Here is a 20,433-nt window from a genome sequence, read left to right as displayed (position 1 = left end):
GGATATAATTCCTTTGGGTAATTTTGTGTTGTGCAAGAACAGTCCTCTTTGTAACCCACATTACATTTCGCACAGGGCAGAATTCAATTTTCAATGCATAACTCCAAATCTATAGTTACCAGAGTAATAGTTATTGTTAATTTTTTTCAAAATTTAGAGTACCCAATTATTATTTTTTTTCCAATTAAGGGGCAATTTAGCATGGCCAATCCACCTAAACGACACATCTTTGGCTTGTGGGGGTGAAACCCACGCAGACATGGGGAGAATGTGCAAACTCCACACGGACAGTGACCCAGGCCGGGATTCGAACCGGGGTCCTCGGTGCTGCAGTCCCAGTGCTAACTACTGTGCCTCATGCCTCCTTACCAGAGTAAAATTAATCAGTGCATTGAAGAAATAGACAAAATTGCCTACTTTCTGTTTTTAATTAAAGAAGCAGTGGTTTGTATTTGATATCATGCTAGATTTTCAACCTTTGATGAATTATGTGAGACTTTGAAGCAAAGATTAATCAAGCCAGGAAAAATATTGTATGGAGTTTTTTCCTTTGAACAGTGTACGTATTGGCCATGATTGGTAATGGGGAAGACTGTTGACTGGGTGAGGCCGTTGCAGGCTAGGGATCATGTGATGCAACCTCCAGGGATATATCCAGCTGACAACTACATCATGCCCCTAGACATTCACACATTAGATTTCAGATCATTGTTCCCTTCTATGAGTTAAGTTTCCAGTGTACTTCACTAAACATGGGTGCAAATTAGAACCCAAAGTGATGTTGTGGAAAAAATAACGCCTGCCTAATTTGAGCGTATGATGGAGATGCACCAAGTATAAATTAAGAGTATCGTTGGAGCTAACTGAGAAAGAGAGAACAGCTGTGGCAGTGGAATATTCTATAATCCATAGGCACAAACAATCAACAAGTTTGTAGTTCTTGCAGTTTAATAATCAGACCAAGCATGGATGAAATTGAAGCTTAAAAAGTTGCTCTGATCAGATCTATGTTCTATTAAGGGAATAGTGTAGATGGGCTTTAGAGTGGTTTCACAGGTCGGCGCAACATTGAGGGCCGAAGGGCCTGTACTGCGCTGTAATGTTCTATGATCCAGCTGCAATAATGGAATGATTCAGAATTTGTTGTTATATTGACAAAAGTTACAAGCTTTTTATTTGTAGAAGCTATTAACCATCGGAATTTAGGGAGTGGATATCCACAGACCATGATTGGGTGTAGGGGCAGCAACACAAACACCTGGTTTGTTTTCTTATTGGTTTATGGGATACGAGCATTGCTGCCAGGTCCAGCCAACTCGCTGAAAAAGTAGCTCATCCAGAACCACTCCATTTCCCCATAGCCATGCAAATGTTTTCTTTCTAGGTGCTCATCCAAGTTCTGATTCTGATTCTTAACCCGTCTATGGATGTCAACCGTTTCTCTCTATCATATAATCACAGAAAGGCCCTTTGACCTATTGAATCTGCATCGACTCATGAAAGACTCCTAGCCTAGCTAATCCCATTTGCCAGCACTTGGCCCATAGCCTAGAATGTGATCACGTGCCAAGAGCTCATCCAGGCACTTGTTAAAGGATATGAGGCAACCCGGCCTTACCACCCTCTCAGGCAGTGCATTCCAGACCATCACCACCCTCTAGGTAAAAAATGTTTTCCTTGCGTCTCCACCCCCCCCCCCCCCCCCCCCCCCTTCCCCACCACCAAACTTCCTGCCCTCACCTTGAACTTGTGTCCCTTCTTGACTGACCCTTCACAGAAGCGGAATGGCTGCTCCCTATCCACCCTGTCATGCCCCTCATTATCTTGTACACCTCAAACATGTCATCCCCCAGTCGCCTCTGCTCCAGCAAAAACAACCAAAGCCTGTCCATTTTTTAAAAAGAAATTTAGAGTACCCAATTCTTATTTTCCAATTAAGGGGCAATTTGGCATGGCCAATTCACCTATCCTGCACATCTTTGGGTTGTGGGAATCGAACCCAGGACCTCAGTGCCATGAGGCAGCAGCGCTAACCACTGCGCTACCGTGCAGCACTTTAACCCAAGTCTATCCAACCTCTCATCATAACTTACATGTTCCATCCCAGGCAACATTCTGGCGAATCGCCTCTGCACCCCATCAAGTGCAATCACATCCTTCATCTAATATGGCAACAGGATTGCACACAGTCATCCAGCTGTGCCCTCACCAAAGTTCTATCAAATTCCAACATGACCTCACTGCTTTTGTAATCTGGCAGGAAGGGAATTGTGTCCAACAAATCTGCATCGACCCTCTGAAAGAGTGCCCCATCCCCCCAATCCCACCTAACCTGTGCATCTTTGAACACCCAAGGGGCAATTTTTGCAAGGCCATTCCACCTAACATGCACATTTTGAACAGAGAGGAAACTGGTGTACCCGTAGGAAATCCACGCAGACACGAGGCAAACATGCAAACTCCACACAGGCACCCAAGGCCAGAATTGAACCTGGGTCCCTTGTGTTGTGAGGCAACAGTGCTAGCCATTGTGCCACCGTGCCGTCCTCGACTGTCCATGATTAATACACTCATCGACCCTCATGATTTGGAACACCTCTATCAATCTCCCCTCATGCTTGCCTTCTCTAAAGAAAACAACCCTAGATTCTCTTGACTTATCCACATAACTGACAAATTGATCCTCAATTTGATGCAAAACTTGATTGCTTCCTGAACTAACATTTGCTTTTGTTGTCCTGCAGATTACAGATGTATCTCTGCCAAACTACCTTGTTGCATCTTCAGTTGGACTGCTTCCCACTCAGCTTTTGAATTCTTACCTGGGAACAACACTGCGCACAATGGAAGATGTTATTGCTGAACAGAGTGTCAGTGGATATTTAATATTCAGTCTGCAGGTAATGTGAATTGCTTGTGTCAAGTTTTGTCTTCATGAGCAGTGAAAATTCATTTGGCATAATGTAATATGATGACAGGAGGTGAGTGAAAAATAATCGTTGCCTTGCATAAATGTCATGTATGTAGTCCATATTAAATACACATCAGTCTGGAACAGTTTGTGGCGCACTAATTAAAGAACTCCTATCTAAGTAAGGAGCTTAATCACTGATCTGATTGTTCAATATTGTTGGCCGGATTTGAACTTTTTTTCTATTCTTGCCTTTTCATTTTTTAGATACTTTTGTCTTCTGCCTTTCAGATTACCAGAAGAGCCCTGGCTTTTCTTGTCCTGAAGATCATTTTCACCTTCAATCACATTTTGGCAAAACATTATAACACACCCAGGATGATCGAAGCATCTTAAAAATAAAAAGTTAATGGTTACTTTTTCTACAGTTAATGGTTACATTAGAAGTGCTATATAAATACAAGATGTTACTCCAGCTGTGGGCTCTGTCCATTTTGTGGGTCTTCTACCTTTTGAATGGAAATTCAGTTTCACAAATACTTGTGGTATTTTAGTCTATAAATGTATTGATCAGTAAATAATTTTGTATAGAAGCATAAGAGGGTGAGCACAGAACCAGTCCATTTTGTCTATTGCCTCTGCTACTTCTAAAAACCCATCTTCCTCTGCTTCAATTCTTTTTCTTTCTTTTAAATGATGCGATGGTTTCTACGTTGCCTGCTCCTGGTGGCAAAGCATTCTATTGTCCAAAACCCATCCAGATGAGGATCAAGCTTTTTTGGTTGATCATTTTAATTTGATTACTCTGTCATTGACTCCTAACCAACATCCCTGTTTACCCTATCAAAACTCTTTTTGCATTTTTAAAAAATCCAGCATTAATTTTTTCAAATCTGCTCCAGTCCCTCTATCTTGCCTTTTGCATTCCTATCTGTGGTTTAATTTTGGTGTATTATACTTTTTGCTCTATTTGGCTTTAATGATTTGTTTACAATGGGACACCTAACACTGTACACAACCCTGTTCTAAAGATTCCTGGTGAAAATTTATCATTGGATTTTTTTGGTCTTTTAATCTACTTACCTATTTATAAAATGCAATGTGTCATTGGCTTGCAGTATCAGGAAATTAATTTAAATCCTGGATTTTTCTGTTGATCCCATTTAACAACTTGCATTTATGTAACTCATTACTCACGTCCTGCAAGGCACTTCTGAGGAGTGATACTGGATAGAGTTTAACACCGTACCAGGTAAGGAGATACTAGGATAAATGGACCAAATCTTCATCATAAAGTTAGGTTTTAAGGAACATCGCAATGGAGTAGAGTGAGATTGAGAGACTGAGATTTTGGGGAAAGAATTTCAAATCTAAAGACGGAGATAGCTAAAGGCACAGTCGCCTTATGTATCTTTCTACTGAAAACATTAATTGTTCAGTGTTTGCATCTGTCTCCTGCTTATTCTTTCTGCTAAATATGAATTTTCTTTGAAAGGTGATGGTCCGACTAGCTATTTCCCAGACTTTCTAATTTGATATTGTCTGCAAATTGAGATACTCTGACCTTTCAAATCTAGAAACATTAGTTGTCTGGAGTGCATACAAGTCCAGGACTGACCACATGTGGCACTGCAATAGAGTTAATATTATGGCCAAAATTATTGGAACAGTAAATCCCCAGAGCCTTGCCAGGCACTAGTTTAATGGCCTTTGTCAAGGATAGGTGCCCCTAACATATCCAAGGATGAGTGGAGATAGAAGAGGATGCAGTCAATAAGGTAAGTTTCAAGAATGTTTTTGAGGATGAGACAGATATGTTTCATACACAGTAATGTCCCCTTCCATCATACACACGTGCATGTGCACAGATCAGCACTTGTTGCTAAATGTGTGGCTTTTGTCCTAGGCATTCCAGACTAGAGAGGTTGCAGTAGTGCGTGGAATTATCTATACTGTGAATAAAAGTGGAAAGGAAATTGCGGAAATTAAATGTATTTGTGCATTGAATGATGTACCAAGGGTATGATATTTCTCGGTTGGAAATATCTTGCTGAAAGTAAACTATACTGAACTGAATGCGGATTCAGCAATGCTATTCCTGGTACGACAAAAGGCAACTCTCAGGCATCTTGTGATGCATGTTGATGATTTTCTATGGGAAGGTATGTTCTACCATATGCCTGACTTCTTTCCTCTTAAACAACTCTCTTAGGAGAAACACAAATCCAAAAGCACCACATCTGCTTAAATGATTTAATTTTTTTTATTATTAGTTGCTTCAAAGTTAAAAAAAAGTTGTTTTAAATTTATCAAATCCGTGACTTGGTTTTTATCATTCAATTTGGCTGCCTTTTGATTAATCCTCTGCATTCTAAATATTGCTAAATAAAAAAACTCAAGAAATATTAGCAGCTCCTTGCATGCCCTGCTGTCTGAGTGCACAGCTAATTCAGCAATCCAATCAAAGTTCTTAGCTGCACTCCAAGGGTAGGCCATTCGGCCCTTCAAGCCTGCTGTGCTGACCTATTTTGCTTAATGTCTAAGCCTGTATATTTAAAGACTTCCAAAGCCTGACTTCCAGTCTTGAATTCCATTTTAATCATATGAAATAAATTGCTCAAATTCCACATAACCACCCCGTAGAAAATCATCAATATGCATCATAAAGATGCCTTAGAATTTCCTTTTGTGGTGCCAGGATAACATTGATAGATCTGCGTTCATTTGAGTACAGTTCAACAAGACGTTTCCAACCAAGAAATATCATATCCTTAATGCACTGATTGTGTAAACTATAGATTCGCTGACTTTCCAAAAGTTATCATGTTCTATGCCCAATTTCATTTGTGCCTTTTTCTTAAAAGCTCGCCCAGCAAGCAGTCTGTGTCTCATCAGTGACTACATCAGTACTAATGAATTGGCTTATTCAGCTGTTTTGTTTGGAACCACCACTCTATTCAGTGACCTCTGTGCTATCATTCCTAAACCTGAGACGAGTAGAGCTTTCAATAGAACTCCTTGACCTTACTTTGATCCTTACCACTTGAGTAAATCTAAATAACATTTTAACCAGTCTGATCTGGACTCTGTTGAGGTGCAACCACTATTTAACCCAGTGCTGTTAAATGATCTATGACTAATACTCATTGCTAGATTAAAGCTTCTCACAAGTATAGTTCCCTCAAATTGAACCTGATCATCATCTTCAGCTTCAAATTTTCTGTACCATGCGTCGTGAAAATTCTGCTGTTCCGCTTTGGGCAGTTTCATTGCATAATATTTTGAGTAACATCTGTTAACAGTTCCTTGGACATTCCTGGCATTTGTCTGTTATTGCTATTCCAATCCTGATGTCTGCCAAATCTGCTAAAAATATTGCTGAGTCGCCCCACAATCAACATCATGGGGGTTGCCATCAAGCAGAAACTGAACTGGACAAGTCACATTAATACTGTGGCTACCAGGGCATGTCAAAGGCCAGGAATTCTGCAGTGACTAATTTACCCCCCTACCCCCCCCAATGCCTATCCATCATCTACAAGACTCAAATCAGGTGTGTAATGGGATATTCTCCACTTGCCTGGATGAGTGCAGCTCCAAAAACACTCCAGAAGCTTGACACCATCCAGGACAAAGCAGCCCGCTTGATTGCTCCCCCTTCCACAAACATTCAAACCCTCCACCACCGACAAACTGGCAACCATGTGTACCATCTACAAGATGCACCGCAGTAACTCGCCAAGGTTCCTTGGAGAACATCTTCCAAACCCAATACCATTACCATCCAAAAGGACAAGAGTAGCAGACACCTGGGAACCCCAACAGCTGGAGGTTCCCCTCCAACTCACTCACCACCCTGACTTGGTAATATATCGCTGTTCCTTCGCTGTCGCTGGGGCAACATCCTGGAACTCCCTCCCTAATAGCAAGTGGGTGTACCTACACCTCGAGGACTGCAGCGGATCAAGAATGTAGTTCCTCACCACCTTCTGAAGGGGAAGTAGGGATGGAGAATAAATGCTGGCCTAACCAGCGACACCCATATCCCGTTAATGATTTTTTAAAAAAAATTGCAGTGTTCAAAGCTTAGCCTCCAGCTAATCAATTCTGAGATGAAGTTTCTTGAGTTGCAGATATTTGCTGTGGATCATACAGGTATGCACTATGATGCACTCCCTAATTAACAGTGCCACGCCCCCTCTTACCTCCCTCCCCTTTTACCGCCCTCCCTATTCTTCTGCGAACATCTAACATCCCGAAACATCTAACAACCATTCCTGCCCCTGTGAAATCCATGTCTCTCTAATGGCCACAATATCGTAGTTCCAAGTACTGATCCATGCTCTAAGTTCATCTCCCTTATTCCTGACACTCCTTGCATTGAAACAGATGCACTTTAACCCATTTCACTGAGTGCAACTTTGCCCTATCCACTGTTTATCCTTCCTCACAGGCCCACTGCCTACTATTTCTGCCTGTTCAACAGCTACCCTATCCTCTGATCCATAGCTCTGGTTCCCATCCCTCTGCCAAACTAGTTTAAACCCTCCCGAAGAGCTCTAGCAAACCTCTCACCCTGGATATTGGTGCCCCTCCAGTTTAGGTGCAATCCGTCCTTCATGTACAGGTCCCACCTTCCCCAGAAGATATCCCAATGATCCACATATCTGGAGCCTTCCCTCCTGCACCAGGCCTGTAGCCACGTGTTCAGCTGCACTCGCTCTCTGTTCGTTGCCTCACTTGCACATGGTACCGATAGCAATTCTGAGATCACTACTCTGCTTGTCCTGCTCTTTAGCTTCCAACCTAACTCCCTAAAATCACTTTTTAGATCCTCATCCCTTTTCTTAGCTATGACGTTGGTGCCTATGTGCACCATGACTTCTGGTTGCTCCCCCTCCCCCTTAAGAATCCTGTAGACTCGGTCCGAGACATCCCTGTTAGTCTTTGTAGCATGTTCTTCAAGCATCATGAGAGCACACCCAAAACTTTAGCTTTCCATAAAAGGTTTGCTTTGGTAAGCAAGTGTCAGACATGACTACATGATCAGCCCAACTCAGTTGTGGCCATCTCAGTATGACATGACAAAGCCCACTTGCTTTGGTAATTCTTACTGATATCTTGTCAATGTAGTCAGAAGCGGGGATGTTCACTGATGATTACATAATGTTCATTGGTATTCACTTCTCCCCAAATACTGAAGCAGTCCATGTAAAAATGCAGCAAGAGCTGGATAATATCCAGGCTTGGGTTGACAAGTTGCAAGTAACATTTGCACTGCACAAGTGCCAGACGATGACCATCTCCAGCAAGAGCGAATGTAACCATTGCCCCTTGGCATTCAGTGTCAATATTGTCACTGAATCCCCCCCCACCATCAACATCCTTGGGGTTACCATTGACCAGAAGCTCAACTGGACTGGGCATATAACTACTGTTACTACAACATGAGATGAGGAATCCTGCAACGAGTTAATCGCCACCTGACTCTGCAAAGCCTGTCCACAATCATGGCACAAGTCATGAGTGCGTTGGAATACACTCCACGTGCCTGGATGAGTGCAGCTCCAACAACACTCAACCATCATACCGGTGCAAAAGAAGAACCAGGCAACGTGCCTCAACGACTATCATCTGGTGGCCTTCATATCGATCGTAATGAAGTGCTTTGAGAGGTTGGTCATGAGGCACATCAACTCCATACTCCCAGAATGCCTAGATCCACTGCAACCGGTTCACAGCAGATACATCTCCCTGGCCCTACATTCATCCCTGGAGCATCTCGACAACAAGGACCCCTACATCGGACTCCTATTCATTGACTACAGCTCCGCCTTCAACACCATAATCCCAGCCAAGCTCGTATCAAATTGCAAAACCTAGGACTTGACTCCTCATTCTGCAACTGGATCCTCGACTTTCTGACCCATATACCACAATCAATAAGAATAAACAACAACACCTCCTCCCCAATTGTCCTCAACACTGGGGCACCGCAAGGCTGCGTACTTAGCCCCCTACTATACTCCCTATACACACACGACTGCATGGCAAAATTTTGCTCCAACTCCATTTACAAGTTTGCTGACAACACAATCGTAGTGGGTCGGATCTCGAACAACGATGACTCTGAATACAGGAGGAAGAGAACTAACAACGACAAACTCTCCCTCAAAGTCAGCAAAACTAAAGAGATGGTCATTAAATTCAGGAAGCAAAGTATCGTACACACCCCTGTCTGCCTCAATGGGGCCGAGGTGCACGATATTGACAGCTTCAAATTCCTAGGTGTGCACATCACCAGCCATCTGACCTTGTCCACCCACGTCGACGCAACAACCAAGAATGCGCAACAGCGCCTATACTTTCTCAAGAAACTAAGGAAATCCGGCATGTCCACATTGACTCTTACCAATGATGCACTATAGAAAGCATCCTATCTGGCTGCATCGCAGCCTGGTATGGCAACTGCTTGGCCCTAGACCGCAAGAAACCACAGAGTCGTGAACGCCGCCCAGTCCATTGCACGAACCTCCCTCCCATCCAATGACTTTCTACACCTCCCGCTGCCTTGGGAAAGCAGACCGCATAATCAAAGACCCCTCTCACCTGGCTTTTTCACTCTACTAACTTCTTCCATCGGGCAGGAAATACAAAAGTCTGAGAGCACGCACTAACAGATTTAACAACAGTTTCTTCCCCGCTGCCAGACTCCTAAATGACCCTCTTATGGACTGATCTGATATCTTCACACACCTTCTCTACTAAGTAGTACGATGCTCCTGTAGCTTCACCCGATGCCTGTCTATGTATCTACATAGTGTATTTTATGTTTGCCCTATGTATTTTATTTTCATGTATGGAATGATCTGTCTGAACTGTATTCAGAACAATACTTTTCCTGTACCTCTGTACACGTGACAATAAACAAGTCCAATCCAGCTTGACACTATCCAAGACCAAGCAGCCCACTTGATTGGCACCCTTTCCACAAACATTCACTCCCTTCACCACAGACGACAGACAGTGGTAGCAGTGTGTACCATTCACAAGATGCACCACAGGAGCTCACCAAGGCTCCTTTGGCAGAACCTTCCAAACCCACGAACGCTTCCGTCTAGAAGGACAATGACAGCAGATACATGGGAACACTATGAAGTTCCTGTCCCAAGCTACACACAACCCTGACTTGGAACTCTATCGTCATTCCTTCATTGTTGTTGGGTCAAAATCCTGGAACTTCCTCTCTAACAGCACTATGGGTATACCTACCCCTCTGGAACTGCAGCGGTTCAAGAAGGCTGCTCACCACTAGCTTCTCGAGGGTAATTGGGGACCTATTGAACCATTATAACAAATGTTACTGGGTAGTGAAATTTCTCTACCTTCAAAGGCAATCATCACTGGAGGACTATGTCAAACATCTTGGTCAAGTGAACAAAGGGTTTTGTTTTCTTGGCATTTCTCCTGCAGAGAGACCACCACATCAGTGGTTCCTCAAGCATCTTCTGAAACTGCACTGACTCTCTAGCAGCAGATCCTGGTCGGGATGTTGCACCAACTCTCCAGCAGCAGATCATGGTCGAGATTTTGTACTAGCACTTAACTGTTTCAGAAGGATTCTAGCCAAGTGTTGGAGAGGAGTAAAATTCCTCTAATTGTGGCAGGTTGGTGAGTTCCTGCTTGTGTATGTGGGTGATTGAGGCATGTGAGATGTTCTTGCTCCCACCTAAACCAAAGACTTCAGTGAGCTTCTTGACCAGGCATTGACCCATCAGCTTTGTAGACCTCAGCTGAGATAGCATGAGCACCTAGAGCTTTGCTGCTAGACAGGAGTTTAACTGCATTCCATTTCTAACCACTTGGGAGGGTCATCAAGAGAGCAGTTGATGGCAATGTGCGGCAGCCTGTTTATTGCTTCATCGACAGATGAAGGCCAATTGAGGGTTGGTTAAAGTTCGTTACCCATCTTTTTATCATTCGGGCTTTTTCTGCTAGTAGTATTGAACCGTTGGTATTGAGGATTGCTGATGAACCAGCAGACTGGAGCCCGTAGACAGATTTCAGAGCATCATAGACTCTCTTCCAGTCTTGGGTCTCCATATGGTTGACGTTCATTGTTTTCTGATCCAACTGAGACTTGCATGTCTCTGAATGTGCATGGACAGTCCTTCAGTGCTTTGGGAGACATTGTGCTTGGAGAGTGATGACTTGACATTGAGGTAAACCCTGTAGAGGCAATGTTTCTCCTTCAGCAATTTTTCAATGATCTCATTGTTTTTTTTTTTTGAGCTTCCCACCAGTATTTTCTGACCTTGTTATTTCTAATATCTACCCACCGATTCTACTTGATCTTTTGAGCCTTTCTTATTATTGTCAACTTCCTTCCTATCGGTGCTCCTCTTTATTTTTTTTTCCATTCTATCTCTTCGAAATGTGATGTATCCTGGATTATTTATATCTCAACCTTGTTAATAGTCGTTCGATGGAGGCCATCTACCTCTGGTACCACTTGTTCACCCAGCCTATTGCGAACGCATCACACGTTCCAATAAAGAGCCTTTAATCTTTACTACTATTTGCTGATGTACTATTGGGTACCATTACCACTAATACGCTTTCCCTTACTGTCCTCCCTGATTGTCTTTACCCAAACTGCTACACAGATCTGTTACCTCCACTTTCTTCTTTTGGCTTCTGAATTTTCATTTATCTGAACCCTTCCAGCCTCTTTGATTTAAAAAAAAAAATAATAATAATAATAATACCTACCCACAGTCATGGTTATACGATTCGGCAGAACACTGATCACAGCCACATTTAAGTGGAGCCCATCCCAATGGAAAAGCTCCCTCTTTCTTGAGTAATGGTGTGGAATCAAAACCTCCTCTTCCCACATCACACTTTGAGCCATCTTGAGCCTGCTTTACCCTATGCCCATTGGTCCTTGGCTCAAATAACAATGCAAGGATGATTACTTTTGAGGTACTACGTTTTAATTTGTATTGTTTTTCTGATTCTAGCTCCTGAAATATGTCATTGCTTGTGAATTCCAAGAGTTTGCTTTGAACTCTTATAAGACTGATTGATTGGTTTATGCTTTCCTTGTTTATTCAAGAAGGAAGGAAAGGACAAGTTTTTACTTTAGCACTGCTCCCTGGCATATTTTCTATATGTAAATGGTTTGAAAATTGTAGCGAATTCTTCTGCTAACTTTGAAAGTTCCTTTTAAATTGTATGCATGCAGCTCTAAATATTATTTCATATCCTCCTCCAGCACACTTATAGCATTAAAAACTGATGCAAAATACTTAAAAGCTCCAACATACCTTCTGCACAATTAGTGTCTCGCGCACGCTCTCTCGCGCACGCCTTCTCGCGTGCGCGCTCTCTCTCTCTCGCATGCTCTCTCTTGCGCGCCTCTCTCGCGCTCGCGCGCTCTCTCGCTCGCGCACGCGCTCTCTCTCTCTCTCTCGCGTGCGCTCTCTCTCTCTCTCGCGTGCGCTCTCTCTCTCGCGTGTGCTCTCTCGCGCGCCTCTCTCTCTCTCGCTCGCGCTCTCTCTCTCTCTCTCTCGCTCGCTCGCGCTCTCTCTCTCGCGCTCTCTCTCTCGCGCTCTCTCTCTCGCGCTCTCTCGCGCTCTCTCTCTCGCGCTCTCGCGCTCTCTCGCGCTCTCTCTCTCGCGCTCTCTCTCTCGCGCTCTCTCTCTCGCGCTCTCTCTCTCGCGCTCTCTCTCTCGCGCTCTCTCTCTCGCGCTCTCTCTCTCGCGCTCTCTCGCTCGCGCTCTCTCGCTCGCGCCCTCTCTCTCGTGCGCTCTCTCTCTCGCTTGCGCACGCTCTCTCGCGCCTCTCACGCGCTCTCTCTCGCTCGCGTGCTCTCTCTCCCTCGCTCGCACGCTCTCTTGCGCACGCGCTCTCTCTCTCCCGCTCACGCACGCGCTATCTCTCTCCCGCTCACGCACGCGCTCGCTCGCACGCGCTCTCTTGCGCTCACTCGCACGCGCTCTCTCCCGCTCGCGCGCGTGCTCTCTCTCGCGCTCTCGCACTCGCAGAACATAGAACAGTACAGCACAGAACAGGCCCTTCGGCCCTCGATGTTGTGCCGAGCATTGTCCAAACCAAGATCAAGCTGTCTCACACCCTGTCATTCTGGTGTGCTCCATGCGCCTATCCAATAACCGCTTTAAAGTTCCTAAAGCGTCCGACTCCACTATCACAGCAGGCAGTCCATTCCACACCCTAACCACTCTTTGAGTAAAGAACCTGCCTCGGACATCCCTCCTGTGTCTCCCACCCTGAACTTTATAGTTATGCCCCCTTGTAACAGCTACATCCACCCGAGGAAATAGTCTCTGAACGTCCACTCTATCTATCCCCCTCATCATCTTATATGCCTCTATTAAATCGCCTCTCATCCTCCTCCGCTCCAAAGAGAAAAGCCCTAGCTCCCTCAACCTTTCCTCATAAGACCTATTCTGCAAACCAGGCAGCATCCTGGTAAATCTCCTTTGCACCCTTTCCAATGCTTCCTATAGTGAGGTGACCAGAACTGCACACACTACTCCAAATGTGGTCTCACCAGGGTCTTGTACAGTTGCAGCATAACCCCGCAACTCTTAAACTCCAGCCCCCTGTTAATAAACGCTAACACACTATAGGCCTTCTTCACGGCTCTATCCACTTGAGTGGCAACCTTCAGAGATCTGTGGACATGAACCCCAAGATCTCTCTGTTCCTCCACATTCCTCAGAACCCTGCCGTTGACCCTGTAATCCGCATTCAAATTTTTTCTACCAAAATGAATCACCTCGCACTTATCAGTGTCAAACTCCATCTGCCATTTTTCGGCCCAGCTCTGCATCCTATCAATGTCTCTTTGCAGCCTACAACAGCCCTCCACCTCATCCACTACTCCACCAATCTCGGTGTCATCAGCAAATTTACTGACCCACCCTTCAGCCCCCTCCTCCAAGTCATTGATAAAAATCACAAATAGCAGAGGACCCAGCACTGATCCCTGTGGTACACCGCTGGTAACTGGTCTCCAGTCTGAACATTTTCCATCCACAACCACCCTCTGTCTTCTATGTGATTGCCAGTTACTTATCCAATTGGCCAAATTTCCCACTATCCCACACCTCCTTACTTTCTTCATGAGCCGACCATGGGGAACCTTATCAAACGCTTTACTAAAATCCATGTATACGACATCAACTGCTCTACCTTCATCTACACACTTAGTTACCTCCTCAAAGAATTCAATCAAATTTGTGAGGCAAGACTTACCCTTCACTGTGCTGACTATCCCGGATTAAGGTGCATCTTTCTAAATGGTCATAAATTCTATCCTTCAGGACCTTTTCCATTAACTTACTGACCACTGAAGTAAGACTAACCGGCCTATAATTACCAGGGTCATTCCTATTCCCTTTCTTGAACAGAGGAACAACATTTGCCACTCTCCAATCCTCTGGCACTATCCCCGTGGACAGTGAGGACCCAAAGATCAAAGCCAAACTCATACACACTGTATGCGTATAAAAGGTGGCTTCTTGGTATGTACCGACCTTTATATTAATTTCCATTTTTAGCCCTTGTTTCTCTCCTCCCAGGTAATCTCATGTTCTCATCCACAAGACCCACCTCTTAACTCATTAACACTATTCCCACTAAACTGTTGAATCCTCATCTTATTTTCTAGTTTACATGTTAATTGACATAAGTAATTCTCATTCTTCAGTCATTGTCTCCATTGCTTCTAAAACTGCTGAAAACCTCTCTTCTCCCTCTCTTTCCCTCTGCTCTTCCACCCCAAACAGAATTCAGCCCTTTTTACTTTTGAGGAACTACACAGCTCCAATATCTTGTTGCTGTGCAAATCTCTTGTTATGTCCCACTTCCCTAATTCATGCCCACCTTCCTTTCCACCCACTAGCTCAGTCTGTGCGGAGTCTGCACATTCTCCCCGTGTCTGTGTGGGTTTCCTCCGGTGCTCTGGTTTCCTCCCACAGTCCAAAGACGTGCAGGTTAGATGGATTGGCCATGATAAATTGCCCTTAGTAGCCAAAAAGGTTAGGAGTGGTTATTGGGTTGCGGGGATGGGGTGGAAGTGAGGGCTTAGGTGGGTCGGTGCAGACTCGATGGGCCGAATGGCCTCCTTCTGCACTGTATATTCTATGTTCTATGTTTTAAACTAGACTGATTGCAATTTTATTACCTGTATCCTATTTGACCCCAAGCTGAGCTTCCAATTCCCTATCATCTCCATTATAAAGACTGCTTGATTTCACATCTAAAATGATCCACCTTCACCCTTACCTCAGTTTATCTGTTGTTGACCTCATCTACACGTTGTTACCTCCCAGGCGTAACTATTCCAATGCTCTCAAAGGCAGTCTCCATCTCTTCTGTTCAGGTGAAGTCCCATTTTACCATCATTCTGCCTTTGCTGACCTACATTGGATTATTCCATTTCTCCCTGTGCTGCACCAATAAAAATGTGATCTTCTCATGTTTGTCTTTAAATGAACTTCTACCTCGTTTTGGATCACCATTGGTGGCTGTGCCTGAAGTTATTAAGGCTGGCTACTCTGGAACTCCATCCTCCACCAATCATCTCCCTTATTGACTTCAAGACTCTCTTTGAAATATCTCTGACCAAGTTTTTGATAATCTATTTTTGACTCCTTCTCCATTCTTTGTAAAGTAACGAGAGATGTTTTTCTATATTGAAGACCAAGTGTAAATGCAAGTTGTTGGTTGTTGGGATTGAGTCTGTGACACAATTTCTGTCATATACTGTCTGGATATGTTTATGACAATCTGATTGTATGGGAAGTTAAAATCTCAATCTCTATATTCAACTTGTGTATTCTCTAAATTATTTGTGTCATGTTGAGATTATATTGTTTTCTTTCTTTTGGTTACAGATTTGTATCAGCGTTGGATTGATGTTTTATGTCGTGCATAGAGCTCATACTGAATTGGATGCTGCCATTTTGGCTTGCCAGATGGAGCTGAAAACTTCATTTATTAATGAAGATCATCCAAATGGATCCAGCATGACATTCTGCAATAAAAGGACTTCAGCAATGACAAGTGGTGGAATTAATATTGTATGAATCAAAATTATTACATAGATTCCAGGAACTGTAAACCCACCAGCCAGTGCTAATTTTAGGTCACTAAAGGCGAATGACTTATTGGACAGTATGTTATGGCTTCGCACAACTGCCTTAATAGTGAACAAGTAAATGGTATGGTACTGGTAGCTGAAATAGAAAGTTAATCACAATCCGTAAAATGAAGGAATTTAGTTGTTGGTGAAAAAGAATGCAAGTCAACTTAACATTTGCAAAGTATCGATAACTGAATTCCACAGGCTGTGGTTGAACCCTGTTTTCTTTCTGTTGTGGAAGATTGCACTGGAAGGGCAAGGTTGAATCTCCTTCACACTGACCTTGTAAATTGGTTTACAATCAAAATTGTGCAGAGTGATATATATTTGCTCGCAAGTGTATTTAAAATCTAGTACATGTGGCAATATTGTGTATCTATTGAGACCATTTCTATTTGTGTGAATGAACAGCCTAATGTCAAATGACCAGGCAAGAGAAAAGAACCAAAATGCCTCCCACCTATGGAGAGTAAAGTGGAGCGTGACAAACTGCGCTGTTTAGACAATGGAATTTCACACATCACTGAACAATTAAAGTACCTCTTATCTGGTTAAAGTCCTCTTCAATGCATTAAATAATACAACGGTTTTCTGATCAATCAAACAAGTACTAAATTTATACTCTTGTCTTGTATTGTAACCTTCAAATTAAGTGAGTAGGAGTAGCACAGATGGCACTGTGGCTACTTGTAATATGCACTTTAGTTACTTGGTTTTAATCTCAATGGTACCATTTGTAGAACAAAGGATGATAAGAATATCTCAAATGTAATACATTCTCATTGTCATTGAGCTTTTGGAGCTGTCTGCTATAATCAAAATGAGTAAAATGTAGGATTGAAAAGAACATTTCCGAAATAAATTATTTTGCACATTAGAATTAGCAAGTTAAAACATTTTATGGTCTGAATAGTGATCAGTTTGAACCAAGTGGCATAGGAATATTAAAATGTTCATTAATATGCTTCTTGCAAAAAGTGAAAGTAAAAATATAAATATCACAAGGTGATATATATTTTCTCAACATATCCATTCTGTGGTTTCAAAACACCAAGGGCTAGGTTAATACTATAATGATCAAACAAATAAATATGCCAATATCTCTATGCTCTGTGTGAAGATTGTGGGTGGGAATCTCTATCTGTTCACGCTGGCAGGGATCTCCGTTCCTGCTGCTGTGAATGAAGTTTCGGCTGAGCACCAAATTCTCCGTTCTCACTGGTAGCGGATAGCGGGGTGAATTCGGAATGGAGAATCCCAGACTATATCAGTCAGAGCTGTTCCTTTTGTTAAGAATGCTGGTGTATTAATGTCTTAAAAATCTGTGGGATAATAATTTCTACAAAGTCATTGAGATTATTTTGTCCTGCATTTGAGATCTTTGTTTAAATAACATATTTTTAAAAAACCCAGTTAAGCAATTAAATGCAGTGAAATAAACAAAATGCTGGAAGAACATAATCTGTCTATTATTTGGATGACCAATTTGTTTTGATCAAATAGAATTTTCTTTTTAGACCGATGCACATACTAGAAATGTTGCATGCCAAATACATTTTAAATCCCTAGGCAGCAAGTACAATGATTCATATTGCTTGAACATCCCATATGTATGATAAAATATTTTAGTTCTGTATATATTGAGCATCAGTTAATTAATGCAGTATGGCATAAAAACTGGCTTTAATGCAGCATGTTTATACTGAAAGTGCTGCTCTGTGGCACAATAAATCTCAAAGATATGTTGCATGTTTTCTGAGCCATGCCGTTGAATTCTCAATAGATTTTTTTTTCTGCTGTTTTGACATTTTCGTATTTGTCAAGTTCTCTTTGTCTTGGCGGTAATGCGAAAACAATTTTACCTCTCGTGGGTTAATTTTTATGTGATGTAACACATTTAAAAGACACAAACAGCATTTGTACTCCTTTTAGTTTTTATAACTTGGGAGTTTACAGGCATGCACTTCTAGCCAATACCAAATCCACATGAATTGTTTCCTTTTATTTGATGTGTACATAATTTTAATTATGTGGCCTATGTACCATTCAGTCTTATTCCCAATCTTGTCAGGACCAGGCATATAAATTGAACAGTGCTATTAAGGCTGAAATAATAATGCAATGTTATGAGTAGTGAAGAATATATTTGGAAATACTTGGGATCCAGTTTTGAAAACTGTTGCGATGAGAGAACCATAAAAGCACAGATGTTAATGCTTAAACTATGTATGTTGTGGCAGTAGACTTGTAGCTGATTGTGGAAACTTGCAAGGCATATACCATACATATTTTTCTGAAATTTCAATTACATTCATCTAAATTGAATCACTGTCTTGAGGGGAAATCACACATTTCAGTGCAAAGATCCCTTTAAAGAATCAGATTTGCTTGAATTTGAAAAAAGCAGTGTGAAGAACTTTACTTTTTGACTTGTTTCCTGTTTGTCCATGAATATCAGTGAGGAAACATACAACTGACTTTACAAACTGAAAACGGGTATGGAACAGATACAACTTTAACTTGGACTTTGGACATTGATGATGCTATTTTTATTATAGATTATAAAAGCGAATTACAGCTGTAACTTTGCTCCCTTCTCTAAGTAAAAGTGATGTGGAAGGTGTTTATTCTGCTTTTTGTTTGCAAATACACAAATAGTGAATATTTTGTTTAGCGTCTGTAAATTGATACTTTCATATAATGGTACTCGGCAATAATATGTGTGTATATCAGTGGCACACTTATAATAGTGTGCAGAAGACTCCAGAAATCAGCTGCAGACTATTGTGATAAATTTGCAGAAATATTGTGGTTAAATGTTCTTCGTGAATATCACGCATCAAGACTATGATGCACATGAACTGTGCCCATATTCATAGCCACTGGCATTATGGAACCTCCAGAATAAAATTGAAACTAATATACATTCTAACAAAGTGATTACAATGCTTATAATCTAATTTTGGGAGTCAGATGACTATTAGAAACTACCTTTACTGATGTGGTTTGTCATTTTGACTGGCTGAATTAGATCACTTATGCCTGGTGTCTAGTATTTTTCTAGATGGTTTCTATACACATTACACGTTACAATTGACACCATTGTTCATTATAAAGTGCATTTCTTAATTGTCTTGATGTCAGATGGAAGATTGAATTAATCAATGTGCAATCTGTTTTAATAAATTGACTTCTTAAAGTGAACTACCAATTCTTCATCTGCTTCTGCATTTCATCACCATAGCTATTGGCCTTGTCAGCCTTAGATTTTTGAAAAAACAGATTGAAGAATTATGTAACATGTTAATTATAGCTACATTTATTAACCTGAAGCATATTGGATATCGTCAGTAATTTTATATTTCAGATTTTGTTGAGTCCTATCTAGAGGGGAAATCTGCATCAAACTGTGCACATTTTAACAATTGGTAAGGTTTGTTTGTCATGTCACCATCTGCTGAACCTCGCAGTTTAGACTAAGGCATTAATAGAAAATTGGCAAAATGCTGCAGAGTAACAAGTGTGCATTATGAATCGATGCCTTTTCGGAGAGTGGAGAAAGTCGGTGCAAAAATAATACTTTTCATGTCTCAAATTGAAATCAAGAACTTGTTGCTTTTATTTTTAGTTTACTATAGAGCAAGGAACTTGAGCAACATAACCAATAGCAGATTCCTAGGCACAATCCCTAATCGGACAGAATTTGAATGTTTTCAAGATGTGCCAAATAACCAATGAATTAATTTAAAAGTATAATTGTTTTGTAGCTAAACATGACACAAGTTGCATATAGCCAGCTTTCACAAGTAACCAATGGGATTAAATGACCAGTTGATCTTTGTATGAGGCTGCTTGACAAAAGACCCAGAGGCTGAGTAGTCAGGTAAACGTAGGCCTCGTCAAAAAGAAAAAGGAGGCATTTGTCAGGGCTAAAAGGCTGGGAACAGACGAAGCCTGCGTGGAATATAAGGAAAGTAGGAAGGAACTTAAGCAAGGAGTCAGGAGGGCTAGAAGGGGTCACGAAACGTCATTGGCAAATAGGGTTAAGGAAAATTACACGTACATAAAAAGCAAGAGGGTAGCCAGGGAAAGGGTTGGCCCACTGAAGGATAGGCAAGGGAATCTATGTGTGGAGCCAGAGGAAATGGGCGAGGTACTAAATGAATACTTTGCACCAGTATTCACTAAAGAGAAGGAATTGGTAGATGTTGAGTCTGGAGAAGGGGGTGTAGATAGCCTGGGTCACATTGTGATCCAAAAAGACGAGGTGTTGGGTGTCTTAAAAAATATTAAGGTAGATAAGTCCCCAGGGCCTGATGGGATCTACCCCAGAATACTGAAGGAGGCT

The 20,433-nt window shown here is 42.1% G+C and overlaps 1 protein-coding gene across 2 annotated transcripts in view; it reads left to right on the top strand.

The window, feature by feature from the left end:
- tmem64 (transmembrane protein 64) overlaps window positions 1–19,289 on the top strand; it is a 69,561-nt gene extending 50,272 nt beyond the window's left edge. Inside the window, exons 2-3 of one of the 2 annotated variants that reach the window (XM_072467987.1) lie at window positions 2,745–2,900; window positions 15,838–19,289. In XM_072467987.1, coding sequence (XP_072324088.1) covers window positions 2,745–2,900; window positions 15,838–16,029 — 348 coding nt within the window. In that variant the 3' untranslated portion in view covers window positions 16,030–19,289. Of the gene's footprint in view, window positions 1–2,744; window positions 2,901–14,349; window positions 14,455–15,837 lie in introns of those variants that run through there. The other variant, XM_072467988.1, reaches the window with a different exon arrangement.
- Window positions 19,290–20,433: the final 1,144 nt, after the last annotated feature.

Source organism: Scyliorhinus torazame, chromosome 11 (assembly GCF_047496885.1).
Source record: "Scyliorhinus torazame isolate Kashiwa2021f chromosome 11, sScyTor2.1, whole genome shotgun sequence".
Classification (NCBI taxonomy): Eukaryota; Metazoa; Chordata; class Chondrichthyes; order Carcharhiniformes; family Scyliorhinidae; genus Scyliorhinus; species Scyliorhinus torazame.
Note: the sequence above shows the minus strand (reverse complement) of the source record. Positions and strands in the feature narration are given on the sequence as shown.